Below are 26,348 nucleotides of genomic sequence, written 5' to 3'. Positions count from 1 at the left end.
TCCTCTTCATTAAGCGTAAATCAAATATACCGGTCTGCGATTGGGGAGAGTTATGGCGATATCCAGTTTATTGCTACGTCCTTCGTCCACGTTTACAAATAATTACCTTGGTGTTTTATTTGCTTTAAAAATGCTCTTATCGAGCACGTTGACTGGATAAGCGGTCTGATTTTCCGTTTCCTCTGATTTCCAGTTGGGATGGGAAAGGTATGGTGCGAAGTATGCATATAATTGCTGTAATAAAAATTAAAGTTAACATTAATAATACAATATTACAAATGGAATCGAAGAAAAGTAAAGCCTGAATGGAAACTACAAGCCCCACGTCTTGTTAATAGTAAAGTTCATGAAAGTCGTTGATACTTTGTTCCAGTATGACAGTTCCATTTTCAGGTGGACAAGAGGCCAGTCAGGCAAACCCATGTAGAGTAACATAAGACGGAGATACGCAGTTAGACTATCTGCTATTTGGTGCAATTGCCCTTGACTACTCAGGTAATGAACTGAGCTGTTCATCGTGCCTTTCGTTATCAGCAGAACGACACTTCCTATTTCAGTACAACAATCTCATAATCTGACATTTTCTTAATTTCTTTTTCGTTTCGAGCGGGTTTACCTTGAGAAAAATTGGTATCAATTACAAACAAACGCGTAATTCCATCATATTTATCAGGGCTTTTAAAAGGCTCATTGACCGGGCACAACTCCGTCAGTACGTTGATGTGCATTTTTCCTACAGGATAATTGTGATCTGAACAGAACGTTGATTACAGTAATTCAACAAAAAACGCATTTTTTTTTTCCAAATGAACTTTTCACTTTACCCACCAGCTATGCGAAATTTCCAAGTAAATTCAAATCCGTTGGAAGCTAAGTAAAAATTTTTAACCTCGTCGGGCAATAAAATGGAATGTAACTGCTCCCAATGTAGCAAAGCGAGTGTCTCGCAGCCATATTTCTCGTCCAATTTCAAATCGACTATCCCTTGTATTGACTCTATTGTAATGGGTAGAAAAACAGAGGTAAAAGATATTACAGATTTTGGTTTAAAGCGATTACTTACGCAAATGTGTACTCAAGTCCAATGTCAAATAGCGATAAAAATCACTTCGTAACTGATCGTTGAAATTTGCAACCGGATAAGCCATCCCACTAACAGAGGTATCAACAGTTTCAGGTGTCCATGGTAACCTAGTGTGAAACAAATGCGTAGCCTACAATGAATTGACAAATTCACAGTTGTATTTTTTTCCCCCGCTCCTTGCTTCAACGGAACACACTCATATAAACTGATCTGGTTAGAGACCGACACGACTCGATAATTTGTTTTCTCTTACTAATTTCAACAACGGAAGGGGTTAGATAAAAAGAAAGTTCAACGGAAATCGTGAGGCTCTACGCGTTATTAATTTCCCTTATTAATTAACCCCTCATTCCAATCACCACTACTTTTTATTTTCGGTAGCTTGATTTCTAAGAAAAATGGGAGAGTTAGCCTCGGCTGCATCAAAATTTACCCAGTGAAGCGATTTTTTCTTTAAAATAAAAAAATAAATAATAATAATAATAATAATAGAAAAAAAAATCGTAATAGGTAAAGGGGAAACGATAGTTAACTTCACCACTAATCAAAAAGATACACATTTTACATGGGCCAAGTCAAATAAATCGTGACTGAGTTAATTCAAAGAAAAACCTAGGTTCTTTCACTCGCAAATTTGACGAATTTTAACAGGGTGAAAATGCGCACAATCCACTAATTATGAAAACTGAAGAATAAACAATCCGGTGCCACGTAATCGCGACACAGCTCTAAACTGGAGATGACAGTTTTCTCTCCTTTCGTTTTCAGTAAACTGGAAATTCGTGTTGTATACGGAGTGTTTCTATATGCAAAACACATTCAGTCTGTAGTCTCATTTTACAATATGTTGGGCGCCGGTGTCACTGCCTTGACAAATGCAAGATTTATCCGTACAGCGTGCGAGTTTCTCCAAGGGGTTCAAAAAGTGAAGGGAATTTGGGTAGAGAAGAGCTATGGTCTTGTTGTTTCTTGTAGACGTCGCTTATTCCAATCACCGATTTAATCATATTCATCTTCAAATGGATTCGGGTGGCCACGGTCTCTTCCCGTTGGGCGATGGTGAGCCCGCTGATGAGCACTTGCACCGTTGCTGGAATCTTCGTCTTCGTCATTGCTTTCCTGACCTCCCGGTCGATCTCTGCTGCTGCGTAGATTGTATGAATGCTGTCGAGCAAAGGGCGAGAGAGGACTACTTGAATTTTCACGACCCTGCTGCTGTTGGGACGACGAAGCCGCTGTAGAGGATGAATGATACGAGGAATTGGACGACGACTGTCCTCCGCTAAGCGCATTGGTGATTGATCTAAAATGTTAAGCCATAACTTGGTTAACTTTTTTCAATTACGGGAAAACTGAGACATTACTAATAAATTTGTGGAACAATGTTATAAAGTAGAAAGCTCTCCAAGTAAAGTTGAAACTTAGACGTAGTTTTCGTACCCAATCAAGGAAGAAATGACAGATCCGGCTCCTGTTTGGGCGTGTCTGGCACTGTTCAACCACGAAATTCCGCTGGAACTGTTGGTGCTATTGCTGCTGTTAGATGACGTACTTGGTTCTGGGGCAGATGCACTTTCGCTTTCCGCTGACTTTAAAAATTGAAAAATTAAAAATTAAGACAGAGAGTTTCTTAGGGTTTTTTGTAAGATGAACCTACCCCTGAGTCATCGTTGAGAGCTTTCCTACATATTGGGCATGTTCCGTGTAATTGCAGCCATGGCACAATGCATTGTGTGTGATAATAATGCTCGCATACTAGTTTTCTGACTGGTTCAGCAAGTTTAAAATCTTCCCAACAAACTGAGCATTGCAAACTTTGTTCTGTGATCGTTGAATAAAACGTAAGTTTTCGTCCTGGTATATGTAATATGTACACAGCATATTTGGAAATTGCTTAGAACTAACCGATTTGTTGTTGGTCGATCTCAACAGTGGGGATCTGGGAGATTTTATCTTTGGCCATAGGTGGTGGACCAGTGCCATCCATTTGATTCAATAACTGCGTGATAATAGCATCCAAGCCTGCGCGGCCGAAGGCGTAATCGCCAGGATTGCCATACATGAACCTATGACAACGTTCAGGGATTAGCAATATTGGATCTTAGTCACACTCTTCATTCAAACTACTTACATAGGTGATCCTTGGGCTTGTAACGCTGCAGGGTCAAACTCAAATCCCGATAGGTTTATAATGAATTCCTGAATAATGTTTTCCAAGGGAGCCATTTGACGATCGCTGTTGGTCCTCCGTCGAGTTGACCGTACAGGCAGGTTAAAAGCGACATGCTGTCTTCTTCGTCGTGTGGCTGTACCATTACCAGCTAAACAAAATAAGTTGGTAAGATTAAAATAACAATTGTGGCTTTAACAGTAGTACAAACAAAGCAATAAAAACACAAAATGCAGCTACTACAAGTTCCAACTTGGAAATATTGGTATACCTCCAGAAGATGTGGACAAAGACTCTTCATCTTCCCTTTCACCATTACTGGCAGCTTGTGGTGTAGCATGGTGGGCATCACGTAAACTACCGAGGAAGTTATGAGTGAAGAGCTGAATAAAAGGAGAAACAATGAGTATGTACAGTATTTTTTGAATTATAAAATCAGATATAAAAATATGCAGTTGTTAAACAAAACAACTTACTTCTCCTATTGATGTGACCATTTCTGCATCACCTTCGTCACTAGATTCATCGCTGAAAGATTGTTGTGGTGGAAGTTCCATCTCCTCAATAAAACCACTGTTACATCTTGGGCATTTGAATCCCTAGTTAAGATCAGATTAAAATATACTCCTAGTATTCTTCTTTGGTACTATGCAATGCTTCACTTTCTTGACACGTCCCAAATTAGTCTCCCTTCCCCTTTTTTATAACCAAGGGAACAAGAGACCAGCTGGGAATACAATAAAACACAATTCGGTAATTGCCTATGTATTCTTACCGGAAGAACATGCGGAATTTCCACGTTACATCGATGGCAAAAGAACCGGTTGGATGAGTTTGGCTCTGAAACAGCCGCCATTCTTGCAGAAAATTGAAACAAATAGTCCTATCTAAGCGAACGACAAACGAACACCTAACAGACGGACTTGCACTCGAGACAAAATACCAGATTGGAACTGATACGATTTCGTCATGACTTTTGTACATAAGTTTGTTCGTAGATGGCGTGGCGGAATGCGGAATAACCCATAACTCATTTCGCAACAAACAAAAATAGAGGTAATTATTAAAATTTTTATTTTATGGTTTAAAAATATTCTAATAATTTCTTTTCCAACCGAGCACGCTTTAAAAGGCCCTTACTCTAAGTGTCACATGGTAGATAAGCCCTTCATAGTCCAATCCTTTGTGAAAAGAAAAAAAAAAAAATCTTAATTTGTAATGTTTACTCAGTTTGACTTTTGTTGTAGTATTAATAATTTCTTGGTTGATTTTTAATTTAAAAGAATATTTAATTTTTTAGTAAAATCGTATCCGTACCAGTAAATAGAAGAAATATGCGAGCGCCGCACCCCTCCGTCCTAGCAACGGTCGCCTTGACAATTTAAATAAACGCGACACGTAACGTAATTGAAATACCAATAAACGAACAATGACGGTAAAATTATAACGCAGCTAAAACATACTTTAAAAATTTTGTTATGTCATCTTCTTCGAAGATTCAAATACATTACCTGGCGAAAGCTAACTTACGGGATCAAACCATGCTTGTAGCTATGCATAAATTTCATCGATTCCCCATTCTCCTATTATACGTTGGAACCTATTAACTCGATAGCCACAAAAATGTCTCCATATTTCTCGCTTTGCAAGAAAGTAATGATTCGTTCGAAAGAATTTGAGTTTTACTACAAACAGGACGCGAGCCATGGGGCCATTCTGAAGATTGCCGAAAAAGCAATAGCTGCTAACCGGATCTATGTCTCTCTTGATGTCGCCATAGAACTTTGCGAGCGACTGGAATTGCTGGAACAACTTTATCAAGAGTTCAGACCCCTACCGGAGAATGGTCAGCTCGGCTATCAGGAGATTGTGGAACCGGAATCGACATACGAATTGGAATTGAGCGTCCGTAGATATCGGCAACACTTGAAGATTACGCAGAGCAAAAAGAGATTGACCCGCGGGCCACCTGATAACATTAACATACCGGACATGAGCGATTTCCGTCGAGAACTGGTTGAGCTTGTGGAAAACTTGTCAACCAATTGTTTGGAATTACTTGTCGAAACGGATGAATCCGGACTGTCGAAGATGGTTCGGGGTAATCGGGTCGCTGTTATCTACTGCCCTGTCCGCCCGTGGCCATGGACGCATTCGTATCAAAGACAACAACTCCTCCATGATCCTCAGCTGGTGGGACTAATTCTTTTCGACCGTAACGTCGACCGAATTCGTCACTACTGCGAGCGTGTCTATCCTGATTTGATGGTGGATACTTATGTGGACATTGACTACGATCATGACGAATGGAGAGTTTTTTACGAAAATCTGAAAGTCCGCTGGATACGTCGCGGACAACAATTCCGCATCAACGCACGACCTGGAACACTGTCTCTGAAACAAGAAGACCAATGGTTTACTGCATAAGTGCAAACCAAATGCTTGTCTTGATTGATCTTGATTCCGTTCTGATAATAAACATTTGATAAGATTCAAATAATTTTTTTTGCTTTTTTTCATTTGGTTTCACTACTCGGCAAGCAAAGCTGAGCTACTCTCTAGTTAGAGTTTTAAAAATTTCTAATTACCTACCAATCGGAACACACAAATTTCAGCTACTAAATAATAACGCGAAGTTGTGTAATTACCTTAAAGCGACACTAATACCTCGCCGAACGTTGTCTTTCGTGAAACTGTTAACTCGGAAATTGGTAACACTCAGAGTTTAGATCTGATTGACCTTCGGACGTCGATAAAGCATTGCCGCACATTTGGTATCCTGTGGCTCTGATGAACTGATTACACGAATACAAGAGCTGTACTGGTTAACAAATTGAAGGTATTTACTACGATTGTTGACATAGGTAATGTTTCCTTAAAACCTTGTGTTGCCGGATCGCCGACTAAAATTCATAGCGTGTAAGATATGCTATGTTTTATTTACAACGATGCATTCCATACATAATGCACAGAAGACATTGAAATAATTTACGTTCTTCAATCAAAGAATTATTCTTTAATAGATTTTGAAGCCCTTTCCGTTGAAGGGAATGTGGACTGGGGCAACAGGGAGAACGTATTCGTGGACGGGAGCAACAGGGAGTTCGTACTCGTGGACGGGAGCAACTGGGAGTTCGTAAACGTGGACGGGAGCAACCGGCAAGTGGTCACCCTTGGGTTGGAAACCAGCCTCATCGGCAGCCCAGGTCAAAGTGAACTTGTCGCCTTCGGGGGAGATCCAGTAGGAAGATCCCTTGTTGGTGTTGCCGAAGACATCCGCGGTGTATTCTTTGCCATAATCATCGACGGTAGTGACAGTGAATTTCTTTTGCTCCTGGGCTTCCTCACGAGTGGTGTAGTCAGACTGGGCGTAGCTATGGTAAGCAAATTACGAGGTTTCTTTTAGCATTTTGCGGAGGTTTGAATGGCAACAGAGAGAGCTGTAAGTGAAAACGTAAAAACATACTTCCACTTTCCGCTGCCATCAACGTTACGCTCATCGGATTGACCGGTGACGGTGATCTCGGGATATTTGTAGTCCTTCTCGTACGTCTTTTCGTACGGCTTGTAGCTGGATGGAGCGGCGGCAGCAACGGCCAACACAGCAGCGATAATAAACTGAAGAAAAATTACAAAGTTTTCTATTTTATCAATCTGAAATGCAATTTGCTATTTAACATTAGCTAACAAGTTACTCTTTACCAGCTTCATGTTGAATTCGGTAAGTTTGTAGGATAACTGATGCTTCTGGTGAAGCAAACGTGTGCTTATATAGGCCGGTGAAGGGAACAATCTACGCGATCGACTGACCCAATTGTACTAGACAAATCACAAGATATAGTTTCGCCCGGCGAGGTCTAAAAAACCCCTTCTCTTTGTCACTCCCGTCTCTCCAAAGCGTCGTGCATATCGTGAAGTCTAACATAGATCTTGATTTTCAAATGAGGTAATAGCCTAGTTTTGCTTCGAAATTACGTAGATCTATTGTTTTGTATATCTATCGTATGATATAATGCCTACCTTAATTATTCACGCAAAATTTGTGTTAAATTCCCGAAATATAAAATTTACAAATGGGCTCCTCAAGTTTTTGAATACGAATTTATTTTGGGAAGCATGGTCCGCTACCTATTTGCTTATGCCTTGTTCTTAACGGATAAATTAAACTAACAGCGGCCTTGCGCAATGGCTTTAAAATGTCCGTCAATGCGGCAATGTTAGATTGCAATAAAAACTAACTTCATTCATAACTGGGCGATAGTACCATAATTGCCTTTTTGTTATTGTAGTTTGCGAAATTACATTAATAAGTGTGATTTTTAAACTTGATTCTCTGTTTACTTATTATCTATTTTTGTTAGTCGTGTTCCAGCTGTTTTTACTATTACAAAGTACTGAATATTCAAAATTTTGCGATACGTATCTCTTTTATACGTGCCTCAAAGACGCTTTGTGCCAGCTTATCACATATAATACTTTAGAACAGAGTTTCACATATTTTGAATTTCTCACACATTTCATCATCTGGCAGTTGGTATATTACGATTTATTATTACCTTATCTCTGACTGTCTCTTGAACTGTAGGACAATGTTCCTTTAAATAGGATACACTGTGTATTTATCTATAGCAACGCGTTTCATAAATACGAAGCATAGAGTGCGCTGAAATAATTTATTGCTTTCAATAAAAAATTTATAGTTTAATAGATTTTGAAGCCCTTTCCGTTGAAAGGAATGTGGACTGGGGCAACTGGGAGAACATATTCGTGGACGGGAGCAACTGGGAGAACGTACTCGTGGACGGGAGCAACTGGGAGTTCGTAAACGTGGACGGGAGCAACCGGCAAGTGGTCACCCTTGGGTTGGAAACCAGCCTCATCGGCAGCCCAGGTCAAAGTGAACTTGTCGCCTTCGGGGGAGATCCAGTAGGAAGATCCCTTGTTGGTGTTGCCGAAGACATCCGCTGTGTATTCTTTGCCGTAGTCATCGACGGTAGTGACAGTGAATTTCTTTTGCTCCTGGGCTTCCTCACGGGTGGTGTAGTCAGACTGGGCGTAGCTATGGTAAGCAAATTACGAGGTTTCTTTTAGCATTTTGCGGAGGTTTGAATGGCAACAGAGAGAGCTGAAAACGTAAAAACATACTTCCACTTTCCGCTGCCATCAACGTTACGCTCGTCGGATTGACCGGTGACGGTGATTTCGGGGTATTTATAGTCTTTCTCGTATGTCTTTTCATACGATTTGTAGCTGGATGGAACTGCGACTGCAGTGGCGATGAGGACGGCGACGATAAACTTTAGAGATCAAGTTAGAGAGGTTATTTTCTTTTGATCGAAAATTTAAAAGTCAGTTATTTGATGTAAATTTTGGATTTTGAGAACCAGGTTTAGTAATAGACATGAGTGACTTACGAGTTTCATGGTTGGATACTTCGAATAGCTGCAAGTAACTGATGCCTTTTACTTTGGATAACTTTTTATTTATACCTAGATCAAAGCCGTAACGCACGCTCTAGTTTTGGCTGACACACACCCTATTTAATGCCCTTTCGAATGCGAATGTTCTCCGTGATTAAATGCTAATGAGTTTCACGGAAAAACCACTTGGAATCTTTCCTACTGACCATAACCTTATTCCACCAATACTTTCAGACACGATAGTAACACTATGCCCCTGACCGTCATATCCCAGCTTTCTATTGATTTCTTTTTACTATTGTAAAACTCGTTACTGTTCGGCTTGTAGAGGTTGGGATACTTTTCTTTTTCTTGCTTCAAGAAAATGTTAATCAGCATGTTAACAAACTTCAGAGGTACCCATTTCTTTCATGAGGCTTCTCGTTTGACAATAATTCATTCACTCATCCAGTCTCAACCATTTTTCCAGAAAATAGAAATCATTTCTCTGAAATCTATTCCAATAAACTTGTATAGGCTATCTTTGTAATACCAAAATGAATACGAATTTAAAGAGCTACAAAAATTTGAATCAATTTAAAAGTTATGGCATCGATCTTTAACAGTTATGATAAATACGTGGCATTCTAAATTCTGATGCTAAAAATCATGTTAGCTGTCTGTTGCGTAAAAAAGCTAGTAATTAAAAGCTACGCTTTATTTAATACAATTTTGGTACTCACACCAAGTACGAAAGAAAGCAAGAAGGAAATCATTTGTTTAAAGTATTAAATGGATAACGAATAGAATTACCTTGCCATTCACTTGCTGAAGGTATTTCTCCTTGAAGCACACACGATCCACCACACACGAGTCAGACTAACTATTTTCACAAGAACACTCGACGATAATCACTTCCGACATGACCTTCAATTAAACAATTCCATTGGAGAAAATATTGGACTCGTATACCCATACTCTCTTGCCACACATGACACATATCACATCAAGAGAACAACACTACACATGGACCGTCTTTGACATTCGATATCCTGAGACGATCGAAACGCACTGAGATGACGTAAACGATGTTTTCATTCCATGGACTTCGTTCGTTCCATACCTCTCAATTTCCACTTCAGTGACAACGCAACGTCGCAAGATAGAAATGAAATGAGAATGGAGGAGAGGACACCATTTGCTGTAAAAATGGGGGCGTTAAAAGGCAAAGGTTGGGTTAGAAAAATAAACGGTACTTAAGATCTTACAAGGGTAAGTGAATAAATACTCACTGTCAGAAACATCTTCTGTCTTCTTTACAACATAAGTATGCCCAAAAACGCGTTATTAAAATGGCACTGAATAACTTAATGTTAACAATGTTACATAAATAGAAATCGGTGTATAATAAATATTTTTAAAGTGCTGAGGGTGTGTATAGTTTGTACGCTATCTCAAATACGCTAACGATGCAAGTGTGCTCAGTCACCTTTCTAAAAGGTGTGGCATTACCTTTTTGTTGGGTTTTGCTTTCAAGTTTCCGTTGCTTTTCTGTAATAACTTTACATTGAACGAATAACACCTAAACTTTACCCAGTGACACAAACGAGTGTATAAAAACGATGCAAACACCTATTTCAAAAGTGTGGCGTTTCAAACAACCGGAGACAAACAGCCAATGGTGACGACTCAGAAACATGTGGCAGAAATTAAATGCGCATCTGTTAAAGTTCAGCGAACGATAGAGTTCTAGAACGAAACCCGGCTGCTCAGACTGTATCGTACGCATAATACACACAAAAAAAATTTTTAATGTCCGTTTCCGCAAAATTCTATAAAAAGATTTTGATAACAGTTTTGACACTGTGGTGTCCAAAAATCAGGAATGAGAATGGCGATACCGTCGAATGAAAATAGAGGCAAGAATATTTCTAAGTTATTGCAGTTCGACTGGTGCAGCGTGGCGTACTGCTGATATTCAAACAGATATCATATCTCCTGCACGTTGCCGCTGGCTTTAGGTCTAATATCCGTGTAGCTGCTCATCGTATCACAAATTCGCCGTATAAACAAATTCAGCGAAAGACGTCGTTCCACCTTGCAGTACATATGGCGTGCTGAAGTTCATCAATAGGCCATGCAATGGTAATGAATTAACTAATAGCAGGTTGGAATGTTAAGCATTGAAGAAAAATTGAAATGCAAGTATTTTCATACTTAGATCCAAATTCATGCATATTACAATAGATTTTTATTACACGTTCGAGGCGACGGCGTTAATATGTGATACAAACGCACCTAGTAAATGTTGGGGTTTTCCTTGAAGGGGACTTTTTTGGGTAAGAGACATATATGAATTGAAATTCTAGTTGGATTGAATACCAGCATCCTTCCGAAAAAGAAAGAAAAACCTCATACGATCGGCCATTGTGGGAACAATAGGCAGATGGTTACCGGTGGATTGGAAACCGTTCTCATCAGCGACCCGTTAACAGTGATAGCAGAGCGATCGCGAGCATCGGGGGGAGATGTAGGAGTAGAATCCCTTGGAGACAGTACCGATATCTTCTGGTTTAGGTTCAACTTCCTGCTGGCTACCGCTTTCGGAGACCTTGATACCATCGGCGTTCTCAAAGCTGGAGAAGGGAAATTTGAGAATTCAGTTTGCTTTATCAAACTTGGCATTTAAAGCATGCTTACGTGGAATAGGAACTTCTATCACCGTCCGTCTGCCAGCTGGATGGCACAATTTCAAAGGACTTCATACCCCTTCGATGTGCGACAATATCTGGGCTCATGCTGCCGCTGTTCCCGAGTAAAACATAATTGTCAAGTGTGCCAGGTTTATTCCGGGAAATACGGGGGTACGAGACTCTGCTTGCTCCGTTTGACCTTTTGTAGCTTAACAAGTAACCGAAATAATTACAATTCGATGCCGAAAAATAGATCCGACGTAACGTGATACGCTGCATATAATTTTAATTAATTCATATATTTCCAAAGTATAGCTTTTACGAGCTACTAGCGTGTCACGAGGCTTCGTCGAATAAGTCGATAACAAATTGGTACGTCGAAACATTCAAAGAATTTCAAATAGAATTGTTTTCATACTTAGATCTTTGTGCAGATATTGGAGGACAGATTTTCAATCCTTGCAATATAGCTGAGAAACTTCATACGTTCGTTCATGGAGGGAGAAGGAGGCAGATGGTCACCGGTAGCTTGGAGACCGTTCTCATCAACGGTCCAGTCAACAGCGAGAATAACGACATCGGGGGAGGTGTAGGAATAGGATCCGTTCACGACGGTATCGGTATCCTCTGGTTTAGATTCAAATTGTTGTTAGCTGTCGCTTTCGGAGACCATGGTGCCATCGGCTCTCTCAAAGCTGGGGAAGGTAAATTTCAGCATTAAATTTTGGTTTGTCAAACTTGACATTTAAAGCATGCTTACGCGTTATCGTAGCTGCCATCCCCGCCCGTTTGTCGTCTGTATGGCACAATTGCAAAGGACATCGTACCACATGCGAAGACTAGAAGACTCAGAAAAATGCTCAGCCTACCGTACTAGAGCCAGTGAAAGAATCTTTATTAAAAATGCTTTTTGTGCGTACATTTAAACAAAGTAATGGTGCAATAAAGTTGAGGTATAATTATGGAGTATGTCATGCTACAAGACTTACCATCTTACTTAATATTTAACCCAAAACTCTATTTCACGTGTGTAGTGGTGGCGATGCTGGAAGCTTCTGTTTCCGCTACCGATTTGTCCTTCGTTTCATATACAGATTCTGTTCCGAAGAAGTGACGTACAGACTATACCCACTGACAGAAAGGTGTGAGTGCAGAACGATACAAATGTGTACAGTCACCTGTCTGAAACGTGTGGCGGTACCGACGAACGATAGCTGGCGGTGACGAATCAAACATTGCGCGAGGCATGAGGTTACATCTGTTGATGTGAGGTGAACGACACATTTCCGGAATGATGTCCAGTTCAAGAGTGCACTGTGTTTAATAAAATCTTTGAGATAAATAGAACATTCCCGAACACATTTGGTAGGTGACTGTGCTACACTCCGTCGGCTTCACTGTCCAAATTTTATAAGTCAGTTAATCACGTAAAACCTGGCTAAGTGTTCTGGTCGATTTCCGTACTTGCGTGCGTTGCATTGACGCACGGGTTGGCGACAAAGCGTTTCAGCTGCGCCAAGCTGCGTTAGCTGAGACTTAAGGACCTACTCAGCTTACCTGTATTGCGTTGAGCGTAAGACGTTTTATCTAACACTTAACAATTATCACATCCTATATGACCTTTTTCAACTAAACAATTATGTTTCAAGAAACTTTGTACTAGGATTATAGTAAATTATATCCTCTTCGCAGAAATTACACCTTTCACTTAACGAGAACAGGACTAGACACAAAACACGCATTGGCCTGTATCCTGAGACGATCGGAACATACTGAGGTGACGTAAGCGGCTTTTACTCCATGGATTTTTTCGTTCTCTACCCCCCATTTCCACTTCCATGACAACGCAACGTGGCAACATACAAAGAAAATGTGTGTTGGGGATAGGAGACCATTTGCTCTAAAAATGGAGGCATAGAGACGCAAAGGCTAAGTTTGAAACAAAAACGTTATTAACATGCTATTCATTTAAGTTCGAAGTGCCTACGAAAAGTTCTACTGATCGTTAGATTAATCTCGATAATGTCTTTGCGATCAATTTCTTTACAAGGATAGGTGTCGAAATTGCACAATATACATAAAAGAAAAGGGTTTACTGGTTACCTGTTTGCTGACGTAGACTGACATCCGTCTTGCTATGCAACATAGCACCGTCTTTTTCACCATTTTAAGGACACTGATTTTTTAAACAACACATCCAATATGCCATCTTAAAAATCCTCTTTAACGGATAGAAAACAGGCTAAATTACAAAAAATATGCTTATCGCAATAGAATTAGTTTTTACACCGGAGAAAAGCTCGAAAAAGTGGAAAGGCACACGTTCAATGTTATGTAACGATGAAAACGTACTGGGATGGGAGAGAAAACATCCCATTTCAGCCAACAGCCTGAAAGAGACCCTTTGCAGTCCTTGGAATTTTTTGTTCCACCACCCCAAACTTTTTTTCTGTGCCTGCAACAACGTAACGTCGCGCCAAGAAAAGAAAATGAAATAGAGGAGAGGAGATCACCTGCGGTAAGAATAGCGGTGTAGGGAGGCAAAGGGTGAATTTGGTTAAATAAAATTTAAGTTCCTATAAATGGCGTAAATACTCTACCATTCACTGGCGGAAGCGTATGTAGTATTCCAGTACCAAAATGCTCAAAATAAAGAACAACGTTCAACGAGTTCTAGCCGTTATGTGTCCATCCGACTGTATGATCTCATGAGCCTTTTTTTCGTGTTTGAATATCGGAGTTAGTTTAGTGACATTTACCTATTAATCAAACTAAATTATCTACTTCAACTTAAGATGGTGGCTGATTACTTATGCCTATAAGTTCATTACTAATCAGCCAGCAATACAAGTTTTATGCAATCGCTCGGTAAAGTCATCCAGCCTTATAAGAATACATTTATCAAAGAAAGTATAATTTCCGACAATTACGATTTAACAGATATAAAAAATATTACAAGTTATTGTATATAATGAGAAATATGCTAACGACCTGCAAGTTCATGGTTTTTTTCTTCCAGTCTAAAGCATAGTCGTTTTCATCAATCACTTGGGTTCCTGGAAAAATAACTGCAACCGGAGACTTAACGAAGATGCCATCAAGGAAAGCCCGGCATGATCAAGCTTCAAGGACTTCAACATTACCTGTACCTAGAAAGTGAAAAACCAGAGGTGATTCAAAATCTAACGTACTGTAGTTGTGGACTTTTAATTTACGAAATAGTACCTGCAGCATAATTGACCGTAACTGAGTCAGATTCTTCTAGTGAGCCATTATTGTTACACTTGAGATAACATTCCTCTTGCGACTTGAAGTTATTGTCGTTACCACCGCAACCGGTGTATACGAACGATTCGCACTTTCCAGTTTGCTTATCAAAGAAGAATCTAGGAATGAAAAGACGGCAATTGCCGGCAGTTTTTGGCTGCATACAGGGCGACGAAGGATCACTTGAATCAATCAGCTTCTTTAGTCCTAAATGGTTTGCCAAATTCTAAAAATATTTATCACCCAAAATGATTTAAACTACGAGAGGTGTACCTTGTTCATTGCATCTGGCCAAACAAGCGAATTCATTTAAGAATAAATTCGGTGGATCAACGCTGGAACAAGGTATGTACTCGAACTGATCGCATCTTCCTGTTTTGCTGTTGTACGTCCAACGCCCTTGAGTATTGATTTTACATCTTTTTGGCCCTGGATTTACAACTCGTAGCGAGCAAACGTCCAGCTTTTCACCATGGACGTCTTTGTTGTCGCTACCTAAAAGCAAATCAAAAACAAGAAAATGAAAACAGCTGAATGTGTTGGTGTAGCGTAAGCCATTCAGACTAGTGAAATTGACGAAAATTAAAACATTTAATGTACCTAAATCAGTTACTCCGGTAGAAGTAATAGTTGAAAGAGGATTGCCGGTGTCTTGCCAATAGATTGGGTAGTGGTAACATGCCTGCTCGCATTCCTCTTCCGTGGCGAATCTGTTGTCATTTCCGTGACAGCCGCTGAAATCGAAAAGCGTGCACTTGCCAGTTTGCACGTCAAAATAGAAACTCGGAATGACTGCCCGACAAAGACCTTCGGCTTTTGGTTGCATGCACCGTGAAGTAGGATCACTTTGTTTGATAAGCTTCTCCAGTCCTTTAAAAAAGTTTGAAATTGAAACGGAAGTTAATGATTAATAGTGTTAAAGTAGCAAACGAAGCACCGATGTCACTGCTTACCCTGTTGATTGCATCTTGCCAGACAGGCGAATTCGCTTAGGAACAAATTATCCGTGCCTCCGCAACCGCCATACAAGAACCCCGTACAGGATTTTGTTTCGGCGTTGTAAGTCCAGCGTGGGAAGAAACCCCGGCATTTCTTCGTGCCCTGGCTGACTGGGGGCAGCGAACAAATGGACACATCGTTCTCTGATCCTTCCGGAACGTTTGGACCTGACAATGATCGGACATTCGCGATAAGTTAGATCCCCCCAATTGTTGTTGAATTATCAATTGCTTCGTATTAAAGCAAAGTTGCACAAACAAAATATACATCAGGTGTACATTGGGAAATAGCACACACAAAAAAAAATTACTTACGAGGAATGGCTAGAGAGGTTGGCACCAGGCAGATCAGAAGTGCAATTTTCCGTAACATTATAGACTATTATCTAGGTCGACAGAAGGCTAAAATCAAATTTGATGAAAACCGATTTTTTTTTCCTTTACGGATGCTGAAGCTCGTGATATTCTCCTTTTGTGTGTGTTTGAGGAAGACAAGTGACTAACGTGACCGGTGCATTGGGTTGCTTAGCACGACACTCGCCTTTTAGCAATATCTATAGCCTGTCAAAGCCAATAACACTGAAAAAAAACAGGAAAAACTAAGAAGGAGGTCACATTGCTGTCCCATCAAATAACTAGAAAGAGGTTAAGTGAAAATCGTGACGCTTTTTCTAGAAGAGTACCCGTCGAACTCATTTATGCAACGTCCCTTTTCTTTGATTCCTGTGGACTTGAAGAAACTTTGACCAAGGGGGACATTGTTTGTCTTGGCCGTTGAATAAGTTGAACTTTGGTATCTCACATTTTGGTGTTTCACATTGTACCTTCGTGCATTCAAAATACACCGGGTAGGTTTACAGATCGCTTCAGTTGAATTAACATGAATCATTTTACACGGTTGACTGTAGAACTGGATACTACAGACTGCCTTTCAGACGTACGATTAACCCAAATAATTTGCCACGTCGTATTGCAGACGAAAATTATGAGGTTTCCCACCCCACTTTAGCTTTGGAACTGATTGCTCTAAAAAGGAACAACACTTTCGATGGTCAAATTCTTCTCTTGGGCTGTTCTACGACTAGTGGGGAAGATCCTTGTTTTCACTAATAGAAAAAAATTGTTTAATTAATTACAATTTGGCCATTCTATTCACAATCGATAATTTATTTAAAACTTAGCCTTCTTGTCTTCTAGACGTCTTTCCTATGGCGATACAAGTCGGTGTAGTAGAACCTGTTTGATTGGTTTCTCAACAAAATTGGAGTTTGAAAAAAAAAGATTAAGACGAACTAAAAACCCCAAAAACAAACAAAAAACAACGTTAACGTGTGGCACATGTCCAACTTGTGACAACAGCAGAGGCATTAACACAAAGTAAAGTTTCACTTAGTACCATTCCACTTGACATCAGTCATTTAAACAACTGCTACAGTTGACCAATAACCATTTCGATGCATAGCAGAAAAATGGTAAGATTTTTAACCTAGTTCCCTAAAAATCCCTTTTTCTTTTTGGTAAACTATCTTCGCCAGGGAACGTATTCTAGAATGAAACGTCAATGTATTTTTATTTTCTAGCAAAGAAACAAAATTGGACATGACAAAAGTGGAACGGTGCATTTTAAATCCTCTGGTTTTATCACGACAAATAAAGTCTGTGATAGTCATTTGCTCCAAAAGCTGCATTGCATTTGGGACATTTCCTTTGCCTCGTTTCGTACCGTGTGCGGAGACAGTCGAAGCAAAAAACATGGAAACATTTGGTTAGGACGGCGTCTTTACGCGTCACCTTACACGAAGGACACGTAAGTGTATCCTTGTATTCGCGTAGTTCTTCACGAAGAACTTCGTCCGCGGTTCCGGCCGCTTCAATCTTCTTGAGTCGCTCAACGCGGCGCTTCAATTGCGCTAGCTCTTCATGCAACCGGCGCGTCTTGTAAGCCTCCGCCTCAAGTGTGCCCGTCTTTTCAGCCACTACTTGTTGGGCCTCCTTCATCTGGGAGTGATATTTTTCTATAGGCAGAAGATACAAAAGTAAATAACACGAATAGCAAGATGGTCTTCAATTTAAACAGAATATCAACGGTTAGTACCTAAATGAAGTTTAAGATCAGCGGCTGATTGGGCACTCTCGATAGCCTTACGTTTGTGCATCTCCATGGCCTGTTGTCTAAGCATCAGCTCTTTTTCGGCACAGGAAATGCTACTCTGGAGCAGACGTTCTTTTTCTTCTAGCCGTCGAACGACTTGGTTTTGAGCCTCCACTTGCATATTCAACGTCGAAACCTTTAGAACAAATAGTGCTACTAATTAAGATTAAATTTTTTAAAATCAATTTTTAACGAAACCAACCTGTTCAACGAGCATGTCTTTCTCTTCTCTTTGCAATTTGTGAACTTGTTGGGCTTTAATGCGCTCCGACATCAGTTTAAAGTTGGCGTCATCTTTTTCGCGCAACTGTTGAATAAGTCGAGAGTTTTGTTCCTGCATGTCCTCAAATGCCTGCCCAGTTACTTCCATTTCATTCAAAAGAGCTTCTTCTTCCTGTTTCTGGGCCGCCACTTGCTTTTGCAACTGGTGAACCACTTCTTCAAGTGAACGAATTTTACGAACAGCCTCGTCATCGGCTAGACGTTTCCGTTCTTCGCGTTTACTTTCAGAGCTGGCTTGCATCTTTTTCAACTGTTGTTTCAGATCATCGATTTCGAGACGAGCTTTTCGCTCGGCCGCCATCAGCTGTGTTTTATCTCGAGTCTCTTTACCAACACCTTTATACATATCAAGAAGAAGCTTCATTTCCCTTTGATCAATGTGCGCTTTTCTGCAGAGTAGACAGCAAGAAAATAATAAAAACCAGACGTAATTTTGAACTTCACTAAATATTAATCAACATACTTAAGCTGGGCTTTAAGATCGCGAACGACTTCAGCTTCGGCATTTTTCTGTTCTTTGATCTTGGCCGCAGCTGCAGCCAAAACAGCTGGATCTGGTTTGGTGTCGGACAAATCTTTTTTAATGTCACATTTTTCCTTTTTAATGTCACCAATGTCATCTTTTATATCGTCTGCGGCAGAGTCATCATCTGGTTCTCTTTTGATTTCCGGGTCATCTTTGACGAGACTTGGGTCAATCACATCGCCAGGTAGACCCATGGAATCTGAGGCATCAGCGTTTTCGGCTGCTTCTCGTTGCGCGGCAGCGTCGGCGTCACGGGCATCGCGAATTTCTTGAAGTGCTTGAACCTTGGCCTGGGTTTCTTCTAATTCTCGTTTAGTTTTGGCTAGTTCTCCGCTCGTTTCTCTATATTTCCTTCTCAAAAGACACCATGATTGGTGGAGAATTCAAGGTTAGACGGCAAGACCCTGTTTGATTTTATGTGTCTATACATCCCGCATACTGACCTCCTGTACCGGTGAACTTCGCCTTTCAGCTGTTGGTTGTGGTTTTGCAAAGATGTGATGAGATGACGCATTTCGCGGTTAATGGGTCCCGTTTGCTCATTGGCCGCCAATTGTTGTTCAAACTCGATGCGTAACATCTCGTATTCCTTGCGCACCTGGGCCAGCATGTCCTCTAGTTGAATGACTTCCGTTCGCAACTGCTTCTGCCTCAATAACTCGTCACTCTGCGAGGAATAACAGAGCATATTTAGTAAAAGGAATTAGGATGGTAAACACGGTATGGTTAAAAATTACCTCCATCAATTCGATTTGACGAAGATGAGCATTTTTCGCTGTGTGCCACTGCTGACGAGCCTCGTCCAACTGCGTTTTGAGGCCCATGGAATCATTATAGAGCACTGAAAACTGCGACTGCAGGCACTTGTATTCGGTGGTCTCTACAACGACGGACTCAGGCAACTGGCGAATCTGAAATATAACGAATTTTTAATTTTTGCCAATTTTTTATGTTAAAATGGATAATTAGCGGTATTACATCCATCTTGAGGTGTTCTAGTTGCTGTAATACGTCTCTGTGATTCTGATGAAGACGATCGAGTTCAGCTAAACGATTTGTGGCCATTTCTCTCTGTTCTTCCAATTCTTTATGTTGATCTTCCATCTGTTTTTAATATAACTTCGGTATTGATTGCCAACTCACTTTTCAAACAAAATAATTCAGTACCTTTTTCTGGGACACCGAGACCACTTTGCTACCGGAAGATTTTTCAGCTTCCACTTGAACACCAGGTTGTTGCTGAAGAACTTTAATCTTTTCCAACGCTTCTGCCAAGTGATTTTCCAACGAGTCGGCTCGTTGTCTTCGTTTTTGCAGTTCGTAATCCAAATCATCTACTCTGTTTTGCAGCTCCGCCGCTTCGGTTTCTTTCGCTGTGAGTTGCTCTTGCATCTCTTTCAACTAAAGCACAAATGGATGTGGTGGGAAATGCAAAAAGTTAGAAATGGAATAAATTTTACCTTCAGAGAAATGGCATGGTTTTTTTCATGAAGTGAAGTATTCAGTACATGGAGATTGCTGTTTTCGGCTTGAATTTCGGTATTAACCTGCTTGATGGCTTCTTCTAGATTGGCAACTTCACCTATTTAAAAAAATATATCAGCCACTTGAAAAATAATCTGCTAACCTATAGCTGACCATTATCAGATTCTCCTTTTAGAGCTTGTGTAACTTTTTCGTTTCTTTGCAGCAGTCTGTCAAAAGCCCTAATTAGCTTTGCAACAGCCCGTTGCGATACTAAAACTCGATTGGCAAGTTTTTCGTCGAGTTCATCCTTGTCCCAGGTGGAAAGCAATGCAAGAAAAGATGTTGTCGCTTCACTTTCATCTAGAATGTAGCCATATGAATTCTGAGTATCTGAGAACTATAAAACTGCCATGTTTTGTACTTTTGCTTTCATTTTCATCAGCAGTTTCAGCATCAAATCTTTGTAAAAGAATTCTGACATCTTCATTCAGTTGATTCCAATAACGGTTAATGACATTAAGCACAGCATCATCTTGCATCTGGCGCTTCTCCAGCTGCTCAATCCTTTGTCTCAACTCTGCTTCGGTTCTTTGCCTCAGTTCCAAACGCTATGACAGGTAAACATTATAGTGCAAACTAAAGCAATTATATTTTATTTGTTACCTGTGAGAGTTTTTTGTTCTGAAACTGAAGAACTTTCATGTCCATTTCCTCCAATGAAGAAATTGCACCAAGCCTAATAGGTTCAAACTGAACCTTTTTACATTGAGGACCTGAGCTGGCTCCAGTCTGTGACTCTTCCGAAGGTCGTTTTGACATTTTTGAGATTACTTAGCAGTTAATTTCTGCTTTTGTAAACTCTAACAGCAACAGCCTGCAACAAAAACAAAAAAAATCTTATGACCAAATGAAGAAGCTTCGAGGTAATGACAGTTCTGTCAGAAGTAAAAGCAATTAATTCGCTGCGCAAAGTGCATTCAGTCTCGAATTTTGTTGTTTAAAAAGAAGATTGATAATTTTTTTACAAAACTTACTTGACAATAAACGAGCTAACTGTCTTGTCAAGTGTTTATCTCAATATGTTTGGTCATTAATGAATAAAAGACGAACAAAGTTGAGACGCCAAAACTATACGGCAGCCATTAAGCTAGATTTAAGAACTCGGGCTACAATCAATAAAAATAGGATAAACAGCATCCTAACAAGTTTTACAGTTTGTGTATTTGGCCAGATTTGGCTTGTCTCTTGTTGGCGACTAGCTGGCTAACAAACCTTTGCTAGTTGCGGTGCTTATGATATTCATTGAACTTGCACCGTAAATTTGGAAATGCCAATAGTACTTCGTTCGCAAAGATTAAAATAAAAATACCTATAATAACATACTTTTGCCAACATTTTAAATTAGACTGGTCACCAGTGAACAGACATCAAGAGCAACACTATTATTTTCATTCAACACAGAAATGTTTTATCGAGTAAAACTTGGAAACGAAAAAATTATAACGAAGAAAAAGAATAAAGCGTTTCTTATGTAGCTTATACTACGATGCAAGTTTATTACTTGTTCTGATAAAAACTCTGAATAAGCACCGTATCAAGTGTTTTTTGCGTCGATTCTTTTTAATGCTCCTGCATACTGTGATGCAAATGTACGTCACTTGTAGATAACTACAACGGCTTAAGCTATGGGTAAATACTCACGATATGCGATAATTACCTAAAATTTATAATTTTATTATGAAACAACTGACAAGTCGTCCGACACCACGAAAGTGCGCTTGGCTCTCTAAACGGGTAAGAACTCTAACTTGGCATTGAAATCTAAGGTTATCTTGTTGCTAGTGTAAATCTCAGTTAAGCTAATGCAATGGCCGCAGCTCAGCAACCACAAAACAAGGTACAGTGATTTTTTTTTTTTTTTTTTTACAATACCAACAAAACGTTGAAATATGTTATTACAAACTTTGTCAAAAATTTAGAAAGACGTCGAATTATGGTCGCTGTGCAAGAAATCGGCTCACGAGGCTGTCAGTTTTAACCGGGTGGCAAATCTGCTTCGTGGTGGTGCAGACGTGAACATCCGTAGCAACGGATGGACTGTACTTCTTTGGGTGTGCTGGAAGAACCAAAACGATTCGTTGGCCAAACTGATCCGTCTTTTTTTGATATATGGAGCCAATGCCAACGATACCGATGCCAATGGCAACAGAGCTTTGCATATTCTGTGCCGTTTCAATCAGACACCTAGTTTAATTCGTTCAATCAAGGCCCTGACTGACAGCAAAGTGGATTTGAACGTAACCGACCGCAAACGATGGGGAGTGTTACATTATTTAGCGCGATTTAACCAGTCAAAAGAATTATTGCCAATCATGGAATTGCTTTTGGAAAATGGAGCGAACGTTCAAGCCACCGACTTAGAAGGTTGGAATGTTCTTCACTATCTGGCTCGATTCTATCAGGGTACCGATCTCATTCAATTTTTTCACCTGATGATTCGTCACAAGATCAACTTGGAAGCCAGAGATTTAGAAGGCTGGAACGTCCTTCATATTCTGTGTCGCTATTACAGTCAACGTGGAAAATTGCTGCCCATTTTCCAGTTACTCGTCGAGAATGGTGTTGACATCCACTGTCAAACTTACAAAAAACTCCACGCATTAGAACTAATGCTTTTCAATCCTTGCGGAGATTTCCATTCGGCCTGTACGTGGATGATGTCCCATCGCCATTCAGACTGGAAAAGTTTAGTGTGGAACGATGAATCCGTGTTGAACATGGCCAAGCTCGGGTGTCAGGAATGGACGTACTATTTTAGTGAAATAAGTTCTTATCAGTGCCACAGCGATAAAGGCAAATCAGCTACGGATTACCTGAATGAAGTGTGTTACAATTCAACAACGTTGTGTCCACAATGTCAGCCAACATGGCAATTCGACAAATTCTTTGTTTACAACCAAAATGAATCCGAAACCATCTCCAAACCAATCCGACGGGTGAAATTCACAAAATTCGTACCATCTATCCATGAGAAACTCATGCCTCTTCGGTCTTGCTCGATAGTATCGTCAGAACACGACCTGAAACCAGTTCCAGAACCAGATAATTGGCGATGGATGGCCAGTGCTTGGCAAAAAGATAAACTCAGTTTGGATGAAGTGGAATTTTACCTGAGCGAACATTCTCACTGGCAGTGCCTTCATTCTTGCCGTTGGTGCATCATCTTTCGCCATGTTCGCAAGTATTTGAACAGTCTAATCGACACCATACGAGAGCTAGACGACCGTTTCGAAAGCGGGCCACTGATCGAATACGGTAGTTGGGCTGAACGAAGTGATATCCTTGCGGCTAATGAATTTGATTTCGGTATTCCGTTGAAACATTTTTCAGCGCTAGCACAAGAATCAGGCAGCAGTACAGACGTCGGTGTCGTTTTTGCTAAAGAAAATGCAGAAGTTGATGCATTTTACACCGACTACTTTATCAGCTCGGGCCGTCTATTGTTCTATTACAAATCGCTTATCGAAGAAGCTAGCAGTCGAATATGGAACGTCCGGTTTTTCCATCCAGTCGTTTCTCTTTCTGAGACGTGCGTGACGTTGACGTTTGTCTATCGCGGGCGACGAGAAAAACCGATGAAAATCAGTATCGATTTGAGTTTGGTTGTTACGTTGACTGGTATTAACGGTGGTCCCTTTCAAGATACTGGAGCACCTCATTTACCCGACGTGTTGTGCAAATTAAATGCTCAGCAAAACGAGGTACGAGAGCGACATTTGGTCCCATACAGGCGCAATGAACGAGGTCGATGGAAAGTGTCGCATTTCGCTTTAGAACGTGACGTCTTCCTCCATCAGTCGTGTTTCCCGGATGTCTCTCGAGTACTCCGTCTCCTTAAATTCTTCGTTCTGATGGCTAACCATCGAAAGAATCCTCATCGAGATGGTGTGGAACATACCATCCAACGAAAGACCAGTCCATCGTCTTATGCGCTGAAGACCTGTTTGTTTCATTACATGAAAAATTGTCGACCACCTTGGGATCCAGCTGATAGAATAAACCACTGCATCGGCGTGCTTCAGACGTATTTAGCACAGGGCCCTCAAATCAAGTCTTTCTTCGCCAAAAACGTGGCAGCGTGTGATATCAGTCACGACAGCAGGTTGATAGTCATGGAAATCTTGACCAAGTTGGATATCATGAAGAAACAGCAAGGCTACAGCCTTTCCTTCGATCAGGACGTTTCGCTGTGATTTGTTCGCAAAGAACATGCCTGGATAACTAATAAATACACTGTGTTATTAAATCGCTTAGTGTTATAAGAATAAATTAGCCTACCTACCTACTAACCTGCTAGCCACACTACTGTACGCCCTACTGGTGTTAGACACAGTAAAGAAAACAAAACGGTATCGAAGGGGGTCACATACCCCGATGATTAGCTGCCTGCATGCATGAACCTAGTGGCCATGGGGAGACTTACGAACAACCTACGACCTACGAGTTTATGGGTAGATCTTCAATGTAGTGAACGGTACTACAGATCGATTTTTTCTTCTGCCATTTTTAGCCCCTTTTTTAGTAGGCATGGCTCTTCTTTTTTCTTGAAGGGATATCCAGCGTTGGTGTAGATGATGTCCGAAGCGATGAGAATGTAGAATCTTGCTAATCAGATGCAAGGAAGTAGCTGAATGTTGTGTAGTAATCCGATGAGATGAAGAATCTTGAATGATGGTATGGAGGGGTGGGAGGGAGGAGAGCATTGGAGGGAAGTGAGGACTTGGAATATCCATTCAAATAGGCAGCTTATATATATAAAAATAGACTGAAGGAAGGCGCTTAGGCATAGTTTGCGGCTGCCATGCTGACATCACAGGTTCGAATCTTTGTTATTATATAACATGTTTAAAAAAAAAAGTAAAAGTAACATTAAATAATATTTAAAATAGACAAAATTATTTTGCAAAGCCGCTGCTATCCCTGCCCGTCGGCTTACGTACCGACGGACAAACAAAACTCCTCCCCATTTCTTCTTGTTTTTTTTATAGAGTAGAGAAAATTGTTGTATGACACAAGGATGACAAAATTTATGCTGTATTTTCAGGGAAGTGTAAGAAATCGTGGGCAGTATGGACATACGTACAAAATTGAAAAACTGAAATTGAATTGTTTACAAAGCACCGGCAGCTTTCAAGTCAGCAAGGAGCTTGACGACGTGAGCGGGCATCGGGGGAGGAGTGGGCAAATGGTCACCGGTAGCCTGGAAACCGTTCTCATCTGCAACCCAGTTGACGGTGATGACGACGCCATCAGGGGAAGTGTAGGAATAAGATCCCTTGGAAACGGTGCCGATATCCTCGGGTTTAGGTCCAACTTGTTTCTGGCTTCCACTTTCTTGAACCTTAGTTCCGTCAGCGCTTTCGAAACTGGTGAAGCATAAGTTTGACCATTGAATTGGGTCTATCATACTTGGCATTGAATGTTTACTTACTTGAAGGAGTAACTGCCATCGGCGTTCATTTCGCTGTTGGATGACACAATTTCGATGGGCTTCTTATCTCCTTGAGGTGCAGCAAGTGCCACGGCCAAGAAAGCAAGAGCGATGATCTGTCATTGTAAATAAAATATAAATTGCAAATATCAAAAGAAGGTATAATTTTAACTATTACAAAACTGAATTGCAACTTACGAATTTCATTTTTTTAGATATTGGAAGGTTCTGCTGCTTAACTGGAGACAGAGAAGAGACGAGAGTGAAGATGTTTCCAACTCGACCCATCTTTTATATTTTACAAAGCCACACGAAAGGTGGTTGCGAGACCTCCACTGCATACGTTCTCTTCTTTAGTTGGAGGCGTTGCATCATATGGAGATGAGCGAAAGGAGAAATTTATGGCCAGCAACAGCAATATCTTCCTCAAGAAGAATCTTATTTTAGGCCACGAAGATGGGAAGACGTTGCTTATTGTAATTGTAAATTCCACGACTTTCAGGGTCGACTTGTACTTTTACTGACTTCGACTTATCGCCAGTTGTCCATGGAGAACAGCAATAAACAATGCACGTCTATAACACTGTTATAGCAATTCCTGGAAGACTCAATACACTACGTGTCAAAAGGAATGTCCATGTATGGCAAGAATTCAGCCAATACAAACACGTCAAGAAAAAAAAAATGAAAATCAAAGGTGTTTAAAATCTATGCACGTCATTTTCTAAAAGTAAAAGGTCATATCCAAATCGTTCTATACCTCTACCAATAATTTCAAGCGAAATGTCTTTATGCTGTGATTTACAATAAACTGGGTTA

General features: G+C 40.4%; 8 protein-coding genes across 9 annotated transcripts; 1 reads left to right on the top strand and 7 right to left on the bottom strand.

Annotated features, from left to right (window-relative positions):
• Positions 1-50: 50 nt before the first annotated feature.
• Positions 51-1,391, bottom strand: LOC130696756 (tubulin polyglutamylase complex subunit 2-like). The gene is made up of 5 exons (XM_057519867.2): positions 1,064-1,391; positions 829-996; positions 617-751; positions 364-548; positions 51-234 (listed from the first exon to the last, which is right to left on the bottom strand). Exons 1-5 carry the CDS (start codon positions 1,146-1,148, stop codon positions 103-105), a joined length of 705 nt encoding a protein of 234 aa, XP_057375850.1. The 5' UTR covers positions 1,149-1,391; the 3' UTR covers positions 51-102.
• A 204-nt stretch (positions 1,392-1,595) lies between these two features.
• On the bottom strand, positions 1,596-4,201 carry LOC130696720 (E3 ubiquitin-protein ligase RNF115-like). Its single transcript, XM_057519820.2, has 8 exons — positions 4,030-4,201; positions 3,731-3,853; positions 3,526-3,637; positions 3,216-3,405; positions 2,990-3,150; positions 2,742-2,905; positions 2,525-2,673; positions 1,596-2,387 (listed from the first exon to the last, which is right to left on the bottom strand). Exons 1-8 carry the CDS (start codon positions 4,108-4,110, stop codon positions 2,084-2,086), a joined length of 1,284 nt encoding a protein of 427 aa, XP_057375803.1. The 5' UTR covers positions 4,111-4,201; the 3' UTR covers positions 1,596-2,083.
• Positions 4,202-6,174: 1,973 nt separating this feature from the next.
• Positions 6,175-7,054, bottom strand: LOC130696780 (larval cuticle protein 65Ag1-like). The gene is made up of 3 exons (XM_057519902.1): positions 6,957-7,054; positions 6,721-6,872; positions 6,175-6,628 (listed from the first exon to the last, which is right to left on the bottom strand). The coding sequence occupies exons 1-3, from the start codon at positions 6,963-6,965 to the stop codon at positions 6,271-6,273; spliced, it is 519 nt and encodes a 172-aa protein (XP_057375885.1). The 5' UTR covers positions 6,966-7,054; the 3' UTR covers positions 6,175-6,270.
• Positions 7,055-7,918: 864 nt separating this feature from the next.
• Positions 7,919-8,794, bottom strand: LOC130696790 (cuticle protein CP14.6-like). Its single transcript, XM_057519912.2, has 3 exons — positions 8,669-8,794; positions 8,400-8,551; positions 7,919-8,313 (listed from the first exon to the last, which is right to left on the bottom strand). Exons 1-3 carry the CDS (start codon positions 8,675-8,677, stop codon positions 7,956-7,958), a joined length of 519 nt encoding a protein of 172 aa, XP_057375895.1. The 5' UTR covers positions 8,678-8,794; the 3' UTR covers positions 7,919-7,955.
• Positions 8,795-14,286: 5,492 nt separating this feature from the next.
• LOC130696748 (actinia tenebrosa protease inhibitors-like) lies at positions 14,287-16,745 on the bottom strand. The gene is made up of 6 exons (XM_057519855.2): positions 15,927-16,745; positions 15,567-15,779; positions 15,214-15,483; positions 14,887-15,108; positions 14,572-14,820; positions 14,287-14,495 (listed from the first exon to the last, which is right to left on the bottom strand). Exons 1-6 carry the CDS (start codon positions 15,982-15,984, stop codon positions 14,464-14,466), a joined length of 1,044 nt encoding a protein of 347 aa, XP_057375838.1. The 5' UTR covers positions 15,985-16,745; the 3' UTR covers positions 14,287-14,463.
• A 409-nt stretch (positions 16,746-17,154) lies between these two features.
• Positions 17,155-21,197, bottom strand: LOC130696876 (E3 ubiquitin-protein ligase Bre1-like). Of its 2 annotated transcripts, none has more exons than XM_057520010.2 (13): positions 21,073-21,197; positions 20,702-20,912; positions 20,460-20,646; positions 20,210-20,398; positions 20,032-20,153; positions 19,739-19,972; positions 19,550-19,675; positions 19,309-19,482; positions 19,015-19,238; positions 18,509-18,925; positions 17,966-18,434; positions 17,707-17,899; positions 17,155-17,626 (listed from the first exon to the last, which is right to left on the bottom strand). In XM_057520010.2, the coding sequence occupies exons 2-13, from the start codon at positions 20,855-20,857 to the stop codon at positions 17,253-17,255; spliced, it is 2,865 nt and encodes a 954-aa protein (XP_057375993.1). In that variant the 5' UTR covers positions 20,858-20,912; positions 21,073-21,197; the 3' UTR covers positions 17,155-17,252. The 2 variants fall into 2 exon arrangements, with proteins under 2 accessions (XP_057375993.1, XP_059352491.1); XM_059496508.1 differs by having other exon boundaries at positions 18,509-18,922.
• A 708-nt stretch (positions 21,198-21,905) lies between these two features.
• Positions 21,906-24,297, top strand: LOC130696631 (uncharacterized). Its single transcript, XM_057519735.2, has 2 exons — positions 21,906-21,935; positions 22,018-24,297. Exons 1-2 carry the CDS (start codon positions 21,906-21,908, stop codon positions 24,289-24,291), a joined length of 2,304 nt encoding a protein of 767 aa, XP_057375718.1. The 3' UTR covers positions 24,292-24,297.
• An 819-nt stretch (positions 24,298-25,116) lies between these two features.
• On the bottom strand, positions 25,117-25,836 carry LOC130696804 (larval cuticle protein 1-like). Its single transcript, XM_057519917.2, has 3 exons — positions 25,728-25,836; positions 25,530-25,645; positions 25,117-25,464 (listed from the first exon to the last, which is right to left on the bottom strand). Exons 1-3 carry the CDS (start codon positions 25,815-25,817, stop codon positions 25,209-25,211), a joined length of 462 nt encoding a protein of 153 aa, XP_057375900.1. The 5' UTR covers positions 25,818-25,836; the 3' UTR covers positions 25,117-25,208.
• Positions 25,837-26,348: the final 512 nt, after the last annotated feature.

The sequence above is a fragment of the Daphnia carinata genome, chromosome 1, assembly GCF_022539665.2.
Source record: "Daphnia carinata strain CSIRO-1 chromosome 1, CSIRO_AGI_Dcar_HiC_V3, whole genome shotgun sequence".
Taxonomy (NCBI): domain Eukaryota; kingdom Metazoa; phylum Arthropoda; class Branchiopoda; order Diplostraca; family Daphniidae; genus Daphnia; species Daphnia carinata.
Note: the sequence above shows the minus strand (reverse complement) of the source record. Positions and strands in the feature narration are given on the sequence as shown.